Genomic DNA, 19,458 nt, shown 5'->3' with positions numbered 1-19,458 from the left:
TCAGTGATGTGAAGTAATTCTGGCTTGCTTTTTCTTTATGATTGTGTTCTTTACTAAGAACACAATCATTATAGGACACACCACTGACTATATTTACCAGTACACTACCTATAATTGGAAAATGAAAACATTAGAAGCTAGAGGTACCACAGTAATGCTACTTTTCAAAGCACTGCTGCTGTCTTGAATGGAATATTGCTTGGTTCTCACATTCTTTTTAAAAGGAGATTGTAGAGTTAGAAAATAATTAAAGAGCCTTTACTGACCACAGAACTAAATGAAGCACTGACCACTCTCGCTATGCACCTCAAGGTCGGCCGAGCGGTGTGCATGAACTCGCCACCACCCACAAATGTTTATACTTTTTCTAGCTTTCTGACCTCAATTTTCATGCTACATCATTCAATTTTGTATCAAATTGTTCCCTCTCACCCCATCAGTTACTGCCCTGCTCCTGTGCCAGGTAAGTCCACTACGGGCTCATCATGCCCATAACATCCCTCTCACTTTTCCATTTTACTTCAAGGATGGCATGTTTGCAGAAATCACTAGGTACATATTTGCAATATCTCTCCTCATATTGTTCTTACCATGCCCTTTTGTAGAGTCCCACATGGAAAATTTTGCAAAGCCGTGACCCACATGGTGGAAATTTGTGCCTCCTATTGTTATGAAAGGCCTTTTTCTTTCTTTTCATTCACACTGTCTTGCTTATTCACAGATGGGTTAAATTCTACTGATATTGTTTTTTGTATTTCCTGAAGTAACCTATATATATATTTTGTACCCCAAGACTAGCATCTTCACAACAGTGCTTTATTCAGTTTTTATGCGCTGACGTTCCTTTGTTATCATGGTTGACTCAGTCTTATAACCCTTTACATCCTGTGGTGGTTGAAAGCCAATACTGGCTGTTTCTCATCTTTAGCAAATATAAGACAGTCGTATTCTGCAGGGTACCTAGCCATATTTTTGTTGTCTTGAATGAGTTTATGGACATCACTGTTAAGAAGGCCTTTCATGCCTGTCCCATTTCCTATTAAGGGATTTCTTAAGATGAATTTCTACCCAGCTATTTGTTCTGCCATCCACAACCATTGGCAAGTCAAGGGTCTGGTATTACTGGTAACAAACTGTGCACTTTTAAAGGGGGGCCTTCCTCCTGCCATTGTAATAGGTGGTGGGAAATAGCGCACTTTGCTGCATATCGGTTACGCATGCTGAACTTGTGGACATTTAATGGAACGATGTTCTGCTCTTCAGTGTCCAAAATACATAGTTCCACTTGGTCATTGACCTTGTTTGAATGTCCAGATTATCAGAATGGTAATCTGGACTTTGACAATCGACTTGAGAATGGTCCAGGACGGACCGAAACGTCGTCGTCCCTACACTTTCTAGTGTGTGTGGTCTGGTCAACGTACTTCAGCTACGTTATTGTGACTCATCGCCTGGTAATCTGGACATTAGCTTTTGAAATGTCTATTGGTCGCTTGTCCCTAGATAGAATCCTTAGCGAATCCAACATCTTTGATAACACTCACATTATGACTTTGTTCTCATACTTATATCTTTAATATTTAATGCCTTTTGAATATACCATGACACAGATGGTGCTACACAGTCTACCTGGCTTGTGCCTTTTGATAATTCCAATTTGAGGGCCTTTGGTGTCTAAGCTTTTTCTCTATATTATGTTGTGTGCCCTTACTGCTGTTATTTTGCATTTCTAAATAAAAAAGCAATTTAGGAGCTAGGACTCTAGTCCAACTATGTTCTTTCAGGATTTTGCTAATTTCTTTGGCATCCTTTGTATGTCTTGTATATCTTGTAAGTATAGATCCAATACTAGTACTAGTGAAAGTTTTTGATTTTGCATGTGTGAAAAGTATTTTGGATATTTTCCTTGCATGTATAGTTTGTTGTTCCATTTACATTTCTTCTGTCAAGTGCTATTAGAAGTTTAACTACTGTTTTAGATTAGTTATTCTTAGAAATATGTGAGTCTGCTTTAAAATTTAAGGTATTCTTTTAATTTCCTATAAAGTCTTTTGTTTGGTTATCAAGCCAACCTTTTCTTTAGTTTTATGCATAGAATCATTTCAACATTTTTTACCCCACAATCACCACAAGAGCCCTCAGGAGTAATAAAGCAAGGGGTGGGAAAACTGGTAGGTGCAGCAATGATGGACCAATGTTCATTGCGCTAGTGGTTGATAACAGAGTTGAAGGACTGAGTCAGTCAAAGAACAAGGTTAAAGAATGTACTGTACAAGACAACAGATGAGTGTACTTTCATAGAGTAAGTGACTACTGGAAATCCAGATGATTAAAGGGGGGGGATGACATATATTTGTAGCCAAGAAATATGCAGATGCCATGGAATAGGTTATGCCACTTGGAAGGAATTTAATGATAAAAGCTAGGCTAACATTTGATTCAATACATGTGCACAGAAGTGAAAGGCAGGACCAGAGATTGGTTGAAAAAGATGGATAAAACATGCATTGATGTCTACAGGGAGTCGCCAAAGGAAACTTAGAAATGCCAGACATCAGTTAGAACTCAAATTTATAAAAATAAATCCTAAAGGAAAGAATCAATCAAAACTATTGCACAGCCACATATGGAGGGAAATTGCAGAAAGAAATCATGTTATCAGGTAAAATAGCTTAGCATTCATAAGTTCCACATGGTCCACAAAACAGATCAAAAGTGAAGACTTAGTCGAATAATGTTGGACAGCATTGTAGTTGGTTAGGGGAGAGAGAGAGAGTAAAGAAGACATTTGGTGGAACTAAATAAACAAAGGCAGTACAGCCAGACTACATACCACTATGGCTGCTATAAGAATCTGAGGGTTACTTTTAGACATCTACCCCCTCAAAGGTGTTGCCTTGTCATAGAGGGCTCGAATTAACCCTGGGGCCAGTGAGGGTTGCCTAGGGTACACTTCACTCATACTGCCTTTCTCAGGGCCCTGTGTGTGAAGAAACTATGTACAGAGCCTGATTGGATCATCAAACAACCATTGGAGGGGCTGCCCTTGGAGGTAGGTTTAAGTACCTGGGTGGGGGCAAGAGGGAGAAAGGTTTTTGCACAGTGTTGGAGAATGTTCAGTGCATTAGGACTTCAACTGTTGAAAATGGGGAGCACCACTTTGGACTACTGGCCCTTTCCTGCACTGGCCAATCTTTCACTGCCGTGGTATCCCTTGGTTCTGGGGCCCAACTTTTAATAAATGGATTGAATATGGTAAATGAACTCTACAGTCTTCAGGGTGGATGACCAGACCCCTCGAGTCAGACTGTGATGGAAAGTCAGGCTCTGCAGCTCCAGTTATTTTGGGTCCAGAATTGGCTTTTTGGTAACCCTGCAGATCTCTACCCCTAGCTACTTTCTTGACAGGGTTGACCATTAAGTCCCCAATGGTGACCTGTCACCTGGAGTGAGCGGTCCATCTTTGATTGTGCATGGAGAGGCATGGAGACCCATGTATTCCATTATATACTTTCATCTAGCAGTTGAGCTTACCTAGCTGTGGGGGCATGGGGGTAAAACGGTAGGTTTAGTGCGGCCCAGATGAATCGATCTGCTCGTCTGGTTAACCCGCCATGTTAGACATTGGGTGAAGTGGGCCTTGTGGGGTTGGTATCCTTATTGGTCCCAGGGAAACTGTTTGGCCCTTCAACCCACGTATACTGTTCAGTACTCATAAGGTTCCTTTTGCTTGCACATGTGCTTGTGCCTTCCTTTGGGCTCCATGGTGGGTGGAAGTGCTGGGTAGTAGTCTTTCTCTGATTATTTGTATGTTTGTATTCATATTTCCTCTTAGACAACTGGGGTGGGGGATTGAGTTGAACTGTTTTTGAAGATCGTCCTTTTGTCATCTTTTTATCATACAGGCTTGTGCCTCTGCCTTAGGGTCGTTTGTTCTTCCCAAACCCAGAGCTTACGTGTAGAAACTGGCATTCCGTCATTTCAAGACCACTGGGATCAGTATTACCTCGATACATTGCACAAACCCTTCATAACCCCCATTCACACTTATATGGCACCTTATCTACTGCCCCTCCAGAGTTATTTACTGTACAGTGTATATACTATTGCCTGCTTGTAGGCTTCTCACTATGCACATCCACAGTATGTACTAGTTGTGAATAAGATAGAGAGTATTGGTAGAAATGGAATAAAAATAGAAACCTAAGCATGAAGATTTGGATGATGCTTTTTACAAATGATTTATGCAGCACTGTAGTCATAATTGGTGTTGCCTCTAATGACCACGTGGATGCTGTGGCGTAAGAAACTTTTTGCATGTCCATCTTTGCATCTTTGAGAATTAAATTTCTTAATCCAATTTCTACCCTGTCATTCACAATGATCTTCACAACCATTGGACAGATAGAAGATTAGCTGTTGTGAATATCAAATGATGTACCAACAAATATGACCTATACCCATGGCCTCTTTATCTTCCACTGAAAGAGAAAGTGGGAAATATGGCTAGGTATTGGTCAAGTATCCGAGGTACAACTCAAGATACTTAACGGAACAAAGATCTACACTTTACTGCCAACAGTTGTGCTCCTTGTATGTCCGAATTTTCAGGATAATTTTGCTTTACTAAGTGTGCACCACATGTCACAGTAACATCCTTAAATTTGACTACTTTGACATCAGTCTTTTAATGTTGTTCTGCTCTCGTCTTATCCTGAATGATACCGAGTAACTTTGAATATTCTACGAGATAGAAGGCACCATGAAACCAAGTTGGTTTATCACTTTCATAATTACTTACTGTATCTGTTCCCACTTGAATGAGCTAATAAGGAAGAACAGATTTTGAGTTTCCCAAGTTTTGAAGAATGCTTATTTAAAATACAATGGTCAGACAAGAGCCTACTTTTCCCCAAAGGTGGTGCTACAACCAAAGTGTCTACAGTGGCCCTTCCCTTTATGAATTTAATCCGTTCCCAGAGCCGATTCGTAAGCTCAAAATTCACAACCCGAAATAAATTTTCCAGTAAGAAATAATGTAAATTGAGTTGACCAAACCGCACACTAGAAAGTGAAGAGATGACATTTCGGTCCATGACTGTTCGGTCTGATACTCGGTTCCGTTAAGTATCTGAGTTATACCTTGGATACTTGCCCAATACCTAACAAACGTGACCTAACATAGCTTACCCTTCCTTTTATCTTTTTCTTTACCTTGTTCTTTCTTACGATCATTTTTTTATTCCTATTATCCCTTTATTATACCTTACCGTCCGTACCTGTTGCCTTGCTTTTTTCTTCCTTTAATTAAGATTTCCTTCTCACCTCTCTCTTGCCTATTTATTGCCTTTGCCTCCTTTCTCTCATCCACGGGAGACATCTCTCGTCACGCAGGGTGCAGTCACACCTCCACAGATCTCCAGTATCAGCTCTTGATACTGGTAATGGCTCTAAAGGGCCACCACTTACGGGCTATTCATGCCTATGCCACCTTTTGGGTGGCTTAATCTTTATCATCATCATCCTCTCATCACAATCGACTTGATAATGGTCCAGGACGGACCGAATCATTGTCGTCTCTTCACTTTCTAGTGTGTGGTTTGGTTAACATTTTTCAGTCACGTTATTGTGACTCCTCATCTGCAATGTAAATTTAATTAATCCGTTCCACACTCAAAAAAATATTAACTTCAAATACATTTCATACCTAATTCACACAAATATTTAGTACTATACTGTAGTATGAACAAGCTATAGCTTGCCTCTATTGATATGACTTGGTGTATGGAAGACAGTGAGGAGGAGAGGTGTTATTGTTTGGAAGGGGAATTCCCATCCATTATAACATCAGGCATCATAACATCAATAACCTGATTGTGGCTCACTGCTTGCTTGTCTTACTAAGAATCTGTCTAAAGACACTTGTTTTTACACACATTTCATTTAAGTGTGATTTGTTCACACTTGTTTTTCCCAACATTTTAACATTTGTCTGTAGTGAGACATAACATTGTCATTTAAAAGGTCAATGCAATGGTCTGCTACATCTTTATCTGGGAGAGTTTTTTCAACAAAGCATTGCAGTTCTTCCCCTACTTCACACATTTTCTCAATGAGGAAGGGACATCCTCTACTCACAACTAGTTTCTTAGGTTGAATCTTACCACTGACTTTCTTGGGACCCATGGCATGATATATAATAATTACTTTTATGCTCGGAACCCAAGAAAGTACAAAAAAAAAATAGAATTTTTTACAAAGAATTCAAGCGCGATCGCCACTAAGCGGGAGGCACTGGAAAACGGAAGTGCGGGCGACCGTGCTACCAGGAACTACGCGCTAGGGTGCCCATACTCGTATCAACAAACTACATTACTCGAGGCAAAGCTCGTAACCCGATTCAAATTTTACGAAGAAATTGGGCTCGTATCCTGAAAAGTTCGTAAATAGGGGCATTCGTAAGCCGAGGTGTCACTGTATTTGTAAACGGATTATAAGAATAAATATTGTATTGATACAAGAAATCATAATCTACAGTGCACCATTTACATGACTGATACTTTTCCCCTACATACACTCTGTCCCTACATACACTATATATATTTTTGTACTGCATAAACCCTTCCCTCCAGCTTAAACTGCATAAACCCTTTCCCATAGCATTTACCTTTTCCCCCAGCATAAACCATTTCTCAAAGCATAAACTCTTCCCCCCAGCATAAACCTTTTCCCTCGGTATTAACTTTTTTTTTTTTCCCCCGACATAAACTCCCCCCCCCCCCCCCAGCATATATCCCTTACCCCCAGATACACCCCTTTCCCCAGCATACACCCCTTTCCCCAGCATACACCCCTTTCATCCCAACAGACACCTTTTCATCCCCAACACACCCTTTTTGTCTATGTACATGTCCTTTCATCTTCAACACATAGAAGATAAAGAGGCGATATGATCACTACATACAAAATAGTAGCAGGAATCGATAAAATTAATAGGGAAGAATTATCGAGACCCGGAACCTCGAGAACAAGAGGTCATAGATTTAAACTAATGAAACAAAGCTGCCGGAAAAATGTAAGAAAATTGACTTTTGTAAACTGAGTGGTAGATGGTTGTAACAAGTTAAGTGAGAAGGTGGTGGAGGCCAAAACCGTCAGTAATTTCAGAGTGTTAAATGACAGAGTACTGGGAAGATGGGACACCACGAGCGTAGCTCTCATCCTGTAACTACACTTAGGTAATTACAGCTTTTGTTCACAACTTTTGTTAGACCAAAGCTGGAATATGCAGCGATTGTATGGTGCCCATATCTTAAGAAGCACATCAACAAACTGGAAAAGGTGCAAATACATGCCACTAAGTATGTATAGTTCAGCTCCTAGAACTGAAAGACAAGAGCTATGAGCAGAGGATAGAGGCATTTAATATGCCATAACTAGAAGATAGAAGAAAAAGGCGATATGATCACTACATACAAAATAGTAACAGGTATCGATTAAATTTATAAATTCCTGAGACCTGGAACTTCGAGAACAAGAGGTTGTAGATTTAAACTAACTAAACAAAGCTGCTGGAGAAATTTAAGAAAATTTCTTTACTTTGGCAAACAGAGTGGTAGACAGTTGGAACACATTAGGTGAGGTGGTGGAGGCCAAAACTGTTGGTAATTTCAATGCATTATATGACAGTGCTGGGAAGACACGACACCACGAGCGTAGCTCTTGTTCAGTAACTACACTTGGGTAATTACATACATGCATCAAATGCGCATGCATTCATGCTTTCTCATTGCTGACACGTGCCCTCTCATTACTGACACATGCACCCTTACACACTCCTTTCCCAAATGCAGTAAACACACTGCCCTCCAGCCAACAGAATTAGGTTTCCATACACAAAAAGTCTTAATGCACTAGGAGAAGAGGGCAAAGAATTCTCTTCTCTTCACATCTTTTGGAGCAGATGGTAGCATTTAAAAATTTCAATTTCATCAAATATTGGAAGTCAAACAGGCAAGTCCAAGAGCTAATCTTCCATATCTACAAATGCTATTTAGTAAGAATTAATAAGTAAGGATATGTACATTAACAGCTGACAGAGTTGGGTAAAATTTGTAGGAGCCGTGATGAGGATTCGAACCTATGCTCTGGGTATTACCAAGCACACGCCTTGGACAACTAGAACATGGCATAATCAAAAGGATTGCAACCTGGGAATCTGTTCTCATTGACTCATCACAGTGTGATTTCTGTGTGTATTGAAAGTGGAAGCGTCAGGGGTAGAATTCTTGGACGACAGAGCCACTGTACATGGGGGGGTTTGTGTAAAATCCTGGTTCGGCTTCAGTGAAAACCTCTGGAACCGTTGTGGACTGTAGAATCCCAGGGTTGCAATCCTTTTGACCATGCCGTGGCCTAGTTGTCTTAAGGCGTGTTCTTGGGAATGCCTAGAGCATAAGTTCGAATCCTCATCACGGCTCCTATTGATTTTCTCATAAGAATTATTAATTTAGTAACTTTCAAAGCCTGGTATAGTACTATACTAGAATGTACAGTGTATACTTGGAGACCTTACCTAATGAAAGTTTATTTTGAGGTTCCCACAAGATTGATATGGAATCTAGAGATTTTATTTTAGAAACATTAATGTCAGAGCAGACAAAATGTTCAGGATGATAGGAAGACGAGGGTGCCTACTAGAGAATGTGTCAGGGATATATAAAAAAAGGCTTCATTTTTGTGACAACTGATTAAGTAGTAAGAAATTAAATATTTGAAGCCAGCTCTATTCAACGCTTTAAAATTGGGGGAAAAAAAAAGTCAATTGTATAACATGACAACTGATCGGACTACAGTTGACCCTACAAGCATAATTAGAGATGCATATGAACACACACCTGAAAAATGATAACACAAGCTGAGGTGTAAGAAAGTACTATGCTAGTAAGAGCATGGGGGATAGGAATTACTGTTTTATCTGTTCTTTACTGTCTATTCTTAATGGAATATATGTGGTTTTTATGTAAATTTTCATGAACTCCAACTTCTGATCTCACAGAGATCACCGCTATGTGTATGCCTCCAGGAGCAGACTCTTGGCACTCATCTTGGTCACTTCAGTGGTTGGCTTTCCCTCTTTCCCTCCAGCTTTTGTTGGGACACTGAACTCTACTGCTTTCTTGATTTGAAATGATATTTCCTTTGTACCTGTGGTTTTTCAGTTGAACATTCATTCCTCTTCTATTCACCTAATTGTGCTTGCGGGGCATGAGCTCTGTTCTTTCGGCCCACCTCTCAACTGTCAATCAATGAACTGTTACTAACTACTAAGTAATTTTTTTTCCACACACACTTCTGCCCGAATCTTTGTGAGTAAATGGAACACGGTCTGTTCCATTCATCTACCTCCACATGTTGTGCTTTTTCTTCCTGATCTTAAACACCTGTTGAACTTGTTACTGGAGCCTGTGCTCCCTTTGGGAGATTTTAACTGTCAGCATGCCCTCTGGGGGTGATGATCTGACACATCGTGTGGTGTGCCTGTTTTGCATTTCTGCCATGCTTTCTGGCCTCAAGTGTTCCTAGGGTATTGCTACTTCTATTGTTTGTGAATGGGCTACTTAAGAACTTGTTCAAGTCAAATCAATGTTTGATGATGCAAAGTTAACTAAGAAAACAATAAAACGAGGACGGTACCTCAATGCAGGAGGATTTTGGCAAACTTCAGTTGTAGACAGAATTCTGCAATGTTTTCATGATTAGCCGAATTCCTGTATGCATCGTGTGATTCGGAAGCTGCTCCTCCCAATCCATGTTTGCTATACTGTAATTATCTTCCCTTGGCAAGTCAGTAATAATGTTATGAACAACTAACCGTCTTGATATAGCTTTGCTTATAAATCAGGTTCCCCCCCCCCCCAAAAAAAAAAGGAGCATGAGGGAATCTTGGTCAAGTTATTCTGCACATGAAGCTAATCCCCTGGTAATGTGTGAGAAGTTTCATGAAACTGTTGGTACTGACTGATGTGCGTACTTTCTACTTGATTATAATTTCACTTGAGTAAAGGAATTGAAGCATGCTGATGACGACTGAGGATGTTATGGTGTGGAGATTAAATGTGGATGGTCATTAAAAGATAATTCTTGATAGATGAGTAAATAGTCAACCATTGATTAGCTGAAGTTTTGTCAGTGCAGATTTGCAGCAATAGTATACTGTATGTGGCTTTGGTTTTTGTTCCAAAATAATTGGACAAGGAAAGTTTTGTAACTACAGGAATTCGTACATGGGGGTTGGCCCACCCCCTGCTGTGATCATGTGATTACTCACAATACAGTAGTGTGTTTATGCACTTTTTAGATTACATTCTTGTATGATGGAACCTCGCAAGCATTTTAGATTTTAGTATGGACTGTGTTTATGGCTGAAAAGTGGTGGGATTATTTAGTAATGTTCAGTTATGTATTTTATTGCGAGAATAATAAATTTTAGATGCTCTGGAACACCTGTATTTATCTTGTGTAATGTTAACTGTATTATGCATGCGCTGTATAACCTGTATGTGTCTGGCCTAATTTCGATCAAAACATTACGGTTTAACAGAAATGCATCCCTGGCGCAGAGTGAGAGCCGTCAATTTTTCAAAAGTAGATGAGAATAAGGCTAGGAAAACAATGAGAGGTATAGAGACTAAAGAAATAATTGGAAATGTTAGGTGGATAAGCATGAAGACAAACTATGGAAACAGAAAATATGAGCCGAGTGTTACAGAATCACGAATATACTGAACACTAATGTCCAAAATGGAATAAAATTAGTCGAGATGACTGGAAAATTTATACTGTGGTGCATTTGTGGAGTGGATGTATAAACAAGAAAATGGAAATTGCAGCATTGTTTAATTGAATGGTATTTTATTCAACGAATGTAGTTAGATCTGGATGAAGTACAATTTGTAAGCATGAGAGGCATGATGTGAAAAATGAATGGTAGGTAAAAATGGTGCATGGTGGTGGTGGGGAAGTGAAAGATAAGGTATTGTATACTAATAATGGTATAAAGAGTGCTTTTAGTTAAGAGGTGACTGAGAATATATTGAGGAAGATAGTTTGGTATTTTCTTTTAATGATTTGTGTTATTTTCAGTGGACAACAGATAATGATATTGCCGCGGCTGTCCAAAACCTTGGTGTGAGTGACTTTTTGGATGTTAAGTTCTTTGAAAACCGTGCCAATGGTCAGAGTAAAGGTTTCTGTGCCATATCTTTGGGTTCGGAGAACAGCAGCCGGCTGGTAATGGAGAAACTACCTCGTAAGGAAATACACGGCATGAATCCTGTGGTCACCTTTCCCAGCAAGCAGGCCCTTAACCAGGTCAGGATAAGTATGCTGGAATGACAGCAGCAGAGTTAAGAGTTATAACATTATTTCTTATGCAGATTTCTCACACCACGGCAGAAATGATTTTTTTTTTTAAAAAGAATTTCTACATTGTGTGCCAATCATTATTTTTTAACTTGTAATGATGAGACCATTGAAAACTTGTGGATATGATTTGTTTTTCATGTTGACTCATTCATTGACCAATTATATTTTTGTGTCTTGCAGTTCGAGTCTCAGAGCAAAACTCGGGCAAGCCCTCAACACCAACATCGTGGCGGTCCTGGTGGTCCCGGTGGCCACCCAGGTGGGGGTCCAGGAGGTCCTGGAGGACCTCGAATGCCTCCTCCAGGTCGGGGCATGCCTCCACCAGGAATGGAACATAGACCACCAGGTCCACCTGGCCCTCATGGTTCTCATGGTGGCCCCCATGGTGGTCCACATGGTGGTCCTCATGGTGGTCCTCATGGTGGCCCACATGGTGGTCCTCATGGCCCACACGGTCCTCATGGCCCACATGGTCCTCCAGGTCCACACGGACCCCCTGGTGGCCCTCATGGTGGCCCACATGGACCACATGGTGGACCCCATGGTGGACCCCATGGTCCACCCCATGGCCCACCCCATGGTCCACATGGTCCCCCAGGACCGCACGGGCCTCCAGGTATGGGTCCTCATCATGGACCTCACCCGGGTCCTCCACGTGGACCTCCACCTCACAACATGCAAGGTAACCTTACATGCCTAACAGGCATGCCTTGTTAGATCTCACTCAATACTGTATATGGAACTTCACTTTGATATAACTTACAAATCAAGCAAATCATTCTGTATTCATTACATTAAATTTACATTTACTAGAAATCTAAAAATATTTAGTAAAATATTAATAAAATATTAATAATAATCAAGCTAGGTTGCAAAATGTAGTGTGTTATCAAACGAGCAGCATCCATCCTTCTCTGCAGCCAATCGGGGTCCGTCTAATTACCACAAGCTACCACAAGCTACACAAGATTCAGAAAGCTTCCACCAGCTTTTTATTTTCGCCTAATTTCTTTATAAAAAGATACTTTTTCAGATTAAAATTATGTTTTTTCGTGTTGTACATTCAGCACTAACATTATAATGAGTAAATATATCATATTTATTCATTACTAACGTATTGCCAGGAAGCTTTCTGAAGCTTGTGGTAATTAGACGGACCGGCCAATCGTGCTCTGGGGCACGTTTGTCGTGGTTTTGAGGGGAAACTGGCATAACATAATTACTGTACTGAATGTTGATAATATTTTATTAGCTTTACATATTCTTGGTAGGGATACCTTAGTTTATTTTGTTTTTAAGTTTCTACTTTGTATATTAAAATGAACTTATTGTATTACTTAAAACTGTCAAGTACAGTACTGCAATTTTGTGTTTTTCTCCATCTTATGTTTTGAGAAAGTAATTATGTCGTTAACTTCTAATCTGCACTGCTTATATAACCTGATCTATGTAGTCCTGGTTGCATTGCAGCATCCAAATTTATACACATACACATGATGCAAGTTAATACTCCCTGTACCCTCTTTTTCTGTTCTAATTGTAAAATGGTAGAACCATAAGACTACCCTGGGGGGGGGGGTAGAAATAGCCTAAGCTACTCTATCCCTTTGAGATGTATTTCTTTCTTGTCTCACTAAACATACTTGAACTTGAAGCCTACCATGTGTGTTAGTATTGCATGTATAGTTTTATATCATTCGAAATTTTATTTCCTCATTCATATTTGTAGTGAGAGTTGATGTCAGCTTTTAGTGAATTTATAAAATCCAACTTTCTGTATGGAATATTTTTTCAAGTCTTCTAGCCAGATTATGACTGGATATAAAATTAGATATTCAATAATTTACAAGTCTCTGTGATGAAGTGATAGGACACTCGCCTGGTGTTTCTTGAGCGCTTTGTCCTGGGTTCGTATCCTGGCTGGGGAGGATTTACTGGGCATCAATCCTTAACTGTAGCCTCTGTTTACCCAACAGTAAAATGGGTACCTGAGGCCAGATTCACAAAGCAGTTACACAAGTACTTACGAACGTATACATCTTTCTTTGATCTTTGACGGCTTTGGTTACATTTATTAAATAGTTTACAAGCATGAAAATTTCCCAATCAACTGTAGTTATTGTTATAAACAGCCTCCTGGTCCTTCGGAGCTCATTAACTGTTTAATAATTGTAAACAAAGCCGCCAAAGATTGAGAAAAGATGTACAGGTTCATAAGTACTTGTATAAATGCTTTGTGAATCTGGCCCCTGGTTGCTAAATGATTTGGCGGGTCGTATTCTGGGGAATATTAGGATTAAGGACTTGCCCGAAATGCTATGCATGCTAGTGGCTGTACAAGAATGTACGAACTCTTGTATATATAAATAAATAAATACAAATAAAAAATAAATATAGTATATAGATATGAAAGTGAAGTGTGGCCTAATGACCATCCTGTTTCTCCTCCCAGTAGGTGGTTTGCCATTGCATACTCTCTCTCTCACAAAACACTCATTCATATGTATGTCTTAACCTGCCCTTAAAACAATTTGGCCATCCTATGTCTTATATCTCCCCCCCACCATCTACTCTTAATTAAGGAAACATGAGTCGGTAGAAATTCAAGTGAGCCATGAGAGAGATGGTCCAAACCCTTGTATGCGACGGCATACAAGGGTTTGGAAGCTGCGTGGTGTAGTCATTGGGTAAGTTGACTGAAGATATGCAGTTTGTTGACTCATGGTGCAATGACAGAAGCTGTCATGTTCAAGTGGGATTTTTTTTTTTATGATTGTCACTTCTTTGTTTACACATTATGTTGAACTCAATTTATGCAAACATAGTTGACTACAACAGTGTTCAAGTACTGTACTCACTTAGTTGTGCTTGCGGGGAATTAGTTTCGGCTCTTTGGTCTCTTTGTTTTTGTTTTTTATTATTACATTCTTCTGTCTTAAAAGCAACAATTTATAACATTTGTTATAGGGAACATTTTTTTCCAGGAAGACACTAATATACTAAATAAACTTCTCCCTCACTGTTGATCACAGGATGTAAACAAGTTATATATTCCAAATAGCTGTTTTTTTTATATAATTTATGTCTATTCTGCACAACAGGCCCAGGACCCCGCCCTCCACCCCCACCTGGTCACATCCAGAGGCCCATGCATCCTGGAGGCCCAGGTGGTCCACCACCAGGCCATGGTCCACCCCCTCGTGGGCCACCACCTAACATGGGCCCTCCACCTGGCCAGCATGGTCCCCCACCACCTCGTGGACCTCCTCCTCCGATGGATCCAAGGGCTCCCCCACCAAGACCAGATTTTATACAAGGTATGTTTGCATGATGAAATAACATTTCATTGTACTATTTCTTTCAATGGTTTTATGATTCAGTATAAGACTTATGGAAGACTTAAGACTTCCTTATAAGACTTAAGGAAAATCATGGATGGTAAATTTAGAGAGTATCATGTTCCTTATGTATATACAAATGCATGCACACGAAATCTGGAACCCCATGCTCCTGTCAAGTAATGAGGGAGCAGTGGGACCCAAGAGCTGTAGCTCATCCCTGCAAATACAACTTGGCAAGTCCTTGCATCCACACAAAACAAATACAGTAGGTGTGAACTTTGTATACCTTTATTCATCCATCCATACATGCGTTTGTTCGTTACATTCACACCTAGGTATAAATATTCTGTGAATTAGCTACAGTATGTTAAACATTCTGAATAGTTACTGCACTTTGTATGCAGTTTGCTGCTTTCACATGTGCCCTTTGCTGCGGTTTTAGACAGTTGCCTCGGATGAACTGGATTGCTATTATAAAAAGTAAAGTTCTTAGTAGTTATATCTTGAATTGATATGGGGTCTTTTAAGTTATGTTAAATACCTTTCAGCATGTAACTACATATCTGGTTTATTTGAACCCTGTAACTTTTCTGGTTTTCTTGGTGTACTTATAAACCATATGTCTGGTTTGTAAGTATATTTGTACACCATAGGTATTCTGGTTTACATTTTTGCAGTACATTTACACACTACAACTATTCTGGTTTATATTTTGCAGTGTGCATATAACCTACAGGTATTCTGATCTAAATATATTTAGTTGGTGTTATATTTTTACCTGGTATACTTATATGCTGAAGCTGACTTCTAGCCAAATTTAAAACCTCTTTGGACATTAATCAGCATAGTATGATAACATTTGGCTTCTTGTAGAAGGGTTATGAATGAGGGTTAGGACAGGTTATTCGGTGATACAGGTACTCGGTTTCCCCATGTACTTGATGAGAGATGCTATCTATTCTTTTCCATCTGTGACATGATAATAATTCATTATAGTAAGAAAATCTGTACTCTATAGTGGTAGAGTGTGCGGCTGGCAATGCCTTGGTTGCGGGTTTGTGTCGCCTCACAGCCCCAATAGATTTTCTCATTGATATATATCATGTTAGTGTGATTTTTTGTGTGAATTCATTATATTGTTATTTTGTGAATTCATTATAGATGTAAGAAGAGGCATGAATGCCATAAAGCAAAACTTCCACACTTGATCAGAGTCTTCTGGTGTAGATGACTGTGGCTTGCACCCAGGAAGCAATTGCTTTACTTTTTGTCACGTGTATTGCTTGTGATGTGCACAGCTGTATCTTATACATTCTGATAACCATTATCTGTGGCCAGTGGGAAGTATCAATGTCCAACTTGTAAAGACATGGCATTTTACACTCAAAAGTATTATCGACTAGTTCGAAGTGGTGCATAAATGTTACATAGTACTGAGTGCTAAATTTTGTAAAAAATACTAGCAATCCTGAAATTTTTCTGACAATTTTATTTTGTCTGGATTTTTCAGATATGCAAACATCCTCTTGCATGCATTTGTCCATATAAAGTTCACATTGTATTTACATTTTTGAGGTACCGTGGTCCCTCAATCTGTGTAGAGGTCACTTTTATTAAAATCCATGTGTATAGCAATTTTGCTTGGAGTAAATTTAACATGCAAGAAAAGTAGACTAGGGGTCCAGAGACATTAAAAAGTTATTCTTCAATTTGTATCTCAATATAACATCTGTATATTGTATGCTGTATCTGCATGTACAATAAACAATTTTGCATGTTTTAAACAGAAGAATAACCCTTGCTACTGTTTATCATCATCTCATGCTTGGATTTCTTGGGAGAATTGCCAGGCGGTATTAAATTGCAGGGGTGGATATTGGTGGGTACACCTGACAGCTGGGTGGACAGCACTTCGGATTCGTAGTCCTGAGGTTTCGGGTTCGTTCCCCGGCGGAGGCGGAGACAAATGGGCAAAAGGTTTCTTTCACCCCGAGGCCCCTGTTACCTAGCAGTAAATAGGAACCTGGGAGTTAGACAGCTGTTACGGGCTGCTTCATGGGGATGTGTAACAAAAAGGAGGCCTGGTCGAGGACCGGGCCGTGGGAACGCTAAGCCCCGAAATCTCAAGAATCTGTGTTTTACACAACTGATGTTACTTCAAAAGTGACACTTCCAATAATTCTTTTGGGTTCTCACTTAAATCAAACTAGCAGGAATTTCTGAATAACTTCATGTGCTTGCTGTGACATAGTCAGTCACGGGTATTGGTATAACAGGTTATATTGTTAGAGAGGAAAATTGCTGTATTGTTATTTGCTTTGTAATGCTTTTCCTGCTAAATAAGCTTGTAGGGAGGAATGTACCTAAAATATGTATGACATCCTTATGCAACGGTTGGAGTAAGGAAGTTATGATGCGCAGCAGGAACATCTTTAATTAATACTATTATCATCAAACTATTCAGAAGTCGTCCAAGAACAGTGCAATGGTTACCTTTTAAATCTCAGAGGTTCAGAGTATTGTAAACTAGTTGTGATTTACTTAAAATTCCTAGTAGTATTATCACAAGGGAGCAGATTTAGTCTATCTTTCACGATCTTAAACCCAAGAATGGATTTATCTTCTTTTGAAATGTATAGTATGCCCAAAATATTCACCATTAATGTCGTCATCTTTAATTTAGGGAACTTGAGGTAGCAATAGATACTTTAATTTTTTCTTCATTTTTTCTTAATGGTGCACATCTAGGCAAACTCCCACAGTCTCCAGCTCCATGAGGATTGTGTACTTTTCTGTTATTGCTTTTAATGACCTGAGACTTCTTCCTTGGTTTCTTGTACCTTATCATAACATGATAGATGCTTGGGTACGATCCATGTGATATGAATATAATTCACAAGCGGGTAGAACAACAGTGGTTTGTGAGGAGTCACACTGAGGAAACTTTGTGCTCGAGCATGTAGTGTGACAATAAAGTAAAGCCTTGGTGACAACGATATGCACGGGTAATACTATGAGAGTAGCAGGTACGACATTAACACGACACCTCACTTACTGATCCTTGTGTACACACGACAATTTATGCTTTGTGTAAACCACGTCTTGTTCATTCGGAATTTGGAAGTTAATAATAGATTTGGAAGTTAATAATAGATTTGCAAGTTAATAATAGATTTGCAATCTAGCAAGGTAACTCCTAACTACCTCAGATAGTGGGACCACTGTATTTGCCTTGCATGTATATGCAAATTTAGATTTTTCATAAGAAAATGAATGTAAACATTTTTACATTTTTATTTTGCATTTCTTTATAAGTCTGGTTTAAATATATATTTGGGCACTTAAATTATGAAAATTAATAACTCTGGAAGGTATGATTTAGTTTGTAATGCTGCAAGCAAGTGTTGTATGAGTCAACTTCAAGAACATTAGTATTAAAAAGTTTATTTCTTGTCAGTGCTGAAAGTAGGGTTTTTAAAGTGATTGCAACCTTGATTAGTGAAGGTAAGTTTATTGTCTTAGCAGTGAGTTGGTTCTAGAAATTATTATTACATTTAAATGAGGTTTGGATTATAAAGTTTTAATAACAAAATGGTATGTTTTTTTTTCATTTTATCCATTTACTTTACTTGATCGGGATAAATTAATGTAAAGTATTCAGTGGAAGAAGCTAATACTATTCAGTAGTTTTGAAATAATTTTGGATAGACTGCTAAAGTCTTACTGCAATTTTACTGAGTAAAATAACTGCAAGGTGGGGTCCTTAACACCGGGGGGAACAGATAACTTACAGTGGTGTTTGTCAACAGGTGGCTTCCCGGCCACGAGCAGTCCCCCCTCGGTACCCCACAACTTGGCACTCTCTACGAGGCCGCCTATGATGCAAGGTACCCCACCACAGATATGTGTGGCGGCAGTGATGCGCTGAGCATGCCTGTATGTGCTGGTCTGGGGGATGTGATGTGGTGTGGGTTTTAGTCCCTTACATCTCAGCTTGATCAGTTGATCAGTATCTTTTTGCTTGAGTATAGATTTTAACTTTTTCAATGGCAGGGTAATGAATGAGAGTGCTTCTTGGCCCATTCTTTTCCTGCTTCCTTTACCGTGTTGTATCCATTTACTCTCAAGTATGTGTTAACATAATATGCATAAATAAGTACAGTATACTCCTTGTTCTTTGTGGGGATGAATTCTTTATGGCTTGTGCATACCTGACTTGTGTAGTATTTTGATAAGCACGAGTTTAAAATGCAAGATTTCTTTTAAATTACATACTGTATATTAATCCTTTTTAAATTTGAAGGTACAATGATATAACACAAAAGTAAAAGAATGTGTTATTTTATTATTGTATAAATAGTTTGTTATTGGTTCAGTTGTGAACAGTTGTATTTACAAGAAAGTAAGAAATTCTTTATACTGTTCTGTACATGCATTTAAGCAATTATAACAAGTTTTACAAATGTTAGTACTGTATTATTGTTTCTATGCTTATTTTGCCTTATTTATGTAAAACTGAAAGCTGTAAAGTGCCTTCATACAGAACTGGAAGTCTACTCTATTTCTGTGTGTGTGTGTGTACAGTGTGGTTGTGGTGTGTGTACAGTGTGGTTGTGGTGTGTGTGTTTATGTGTGTGGTTGTACAGTATATACAGACAAGTCTTCGAAACAACGTCCCAAATCCACTTAA

General features: G+C 39.1%; 1 protein-coding gene across 3 annotated transcripts in view; it reads left to right on the top strand.

Annotated features, from left to right (window-relative positions):
• Cpsf6 (cleavage and polyadenylation specificity factor subunit 6) overlaps positions 1–19,458 on the top strand; it is a 53,980-nt gene that overhangs the window by 16,121 nt on the left and 18,401 nt on the right. For 2 of the 3 annotated variants that reach the window (XM_069319765.1, XM_069319763.1), the window contains exons 4-7: positions 11,146–11,373; positions 11,608–12,109; positions 14,529–14,744; positions 18,578–18,655. In XM_069319765.1, the coding sequence (XP_069175866.1) occupies positions 11,146–11,373; positions 11,608–12,109; positions 14,529–14,744; positions 18,578–18,655 (1,024 nt within the window). The remainder of the gene's footprint in view (positions 1–11,145; positions 11,374–11,607; positions 12,110–14,528; positions 14,745–18,577; positions 18,656–19,458) is intronic. The other variant, XM_069319764.1, reaches the window with a different exon arrangement.

Source organism: Procambarus clarkii, chromosome 94 (genome assembly GCF_040958095.1).
Source record: "Procambarus clarkii isolate CNS0578487 chromosome 94, FALCON_Pclarkii_2.0, whole genome shotgun sequence".
In the NCBI taxonomy this organism is placed as follows: Eukaryota; Metazoa; Arthropoda; class Malacostraca; order Decapoda; family Cambaridae; genus Procambarus; species Procambarus clarkii.
Note: the sequence above shows the minus strand (reverse complement) of the source record. Positions and strands in the feature narration are given on the sequence as shown.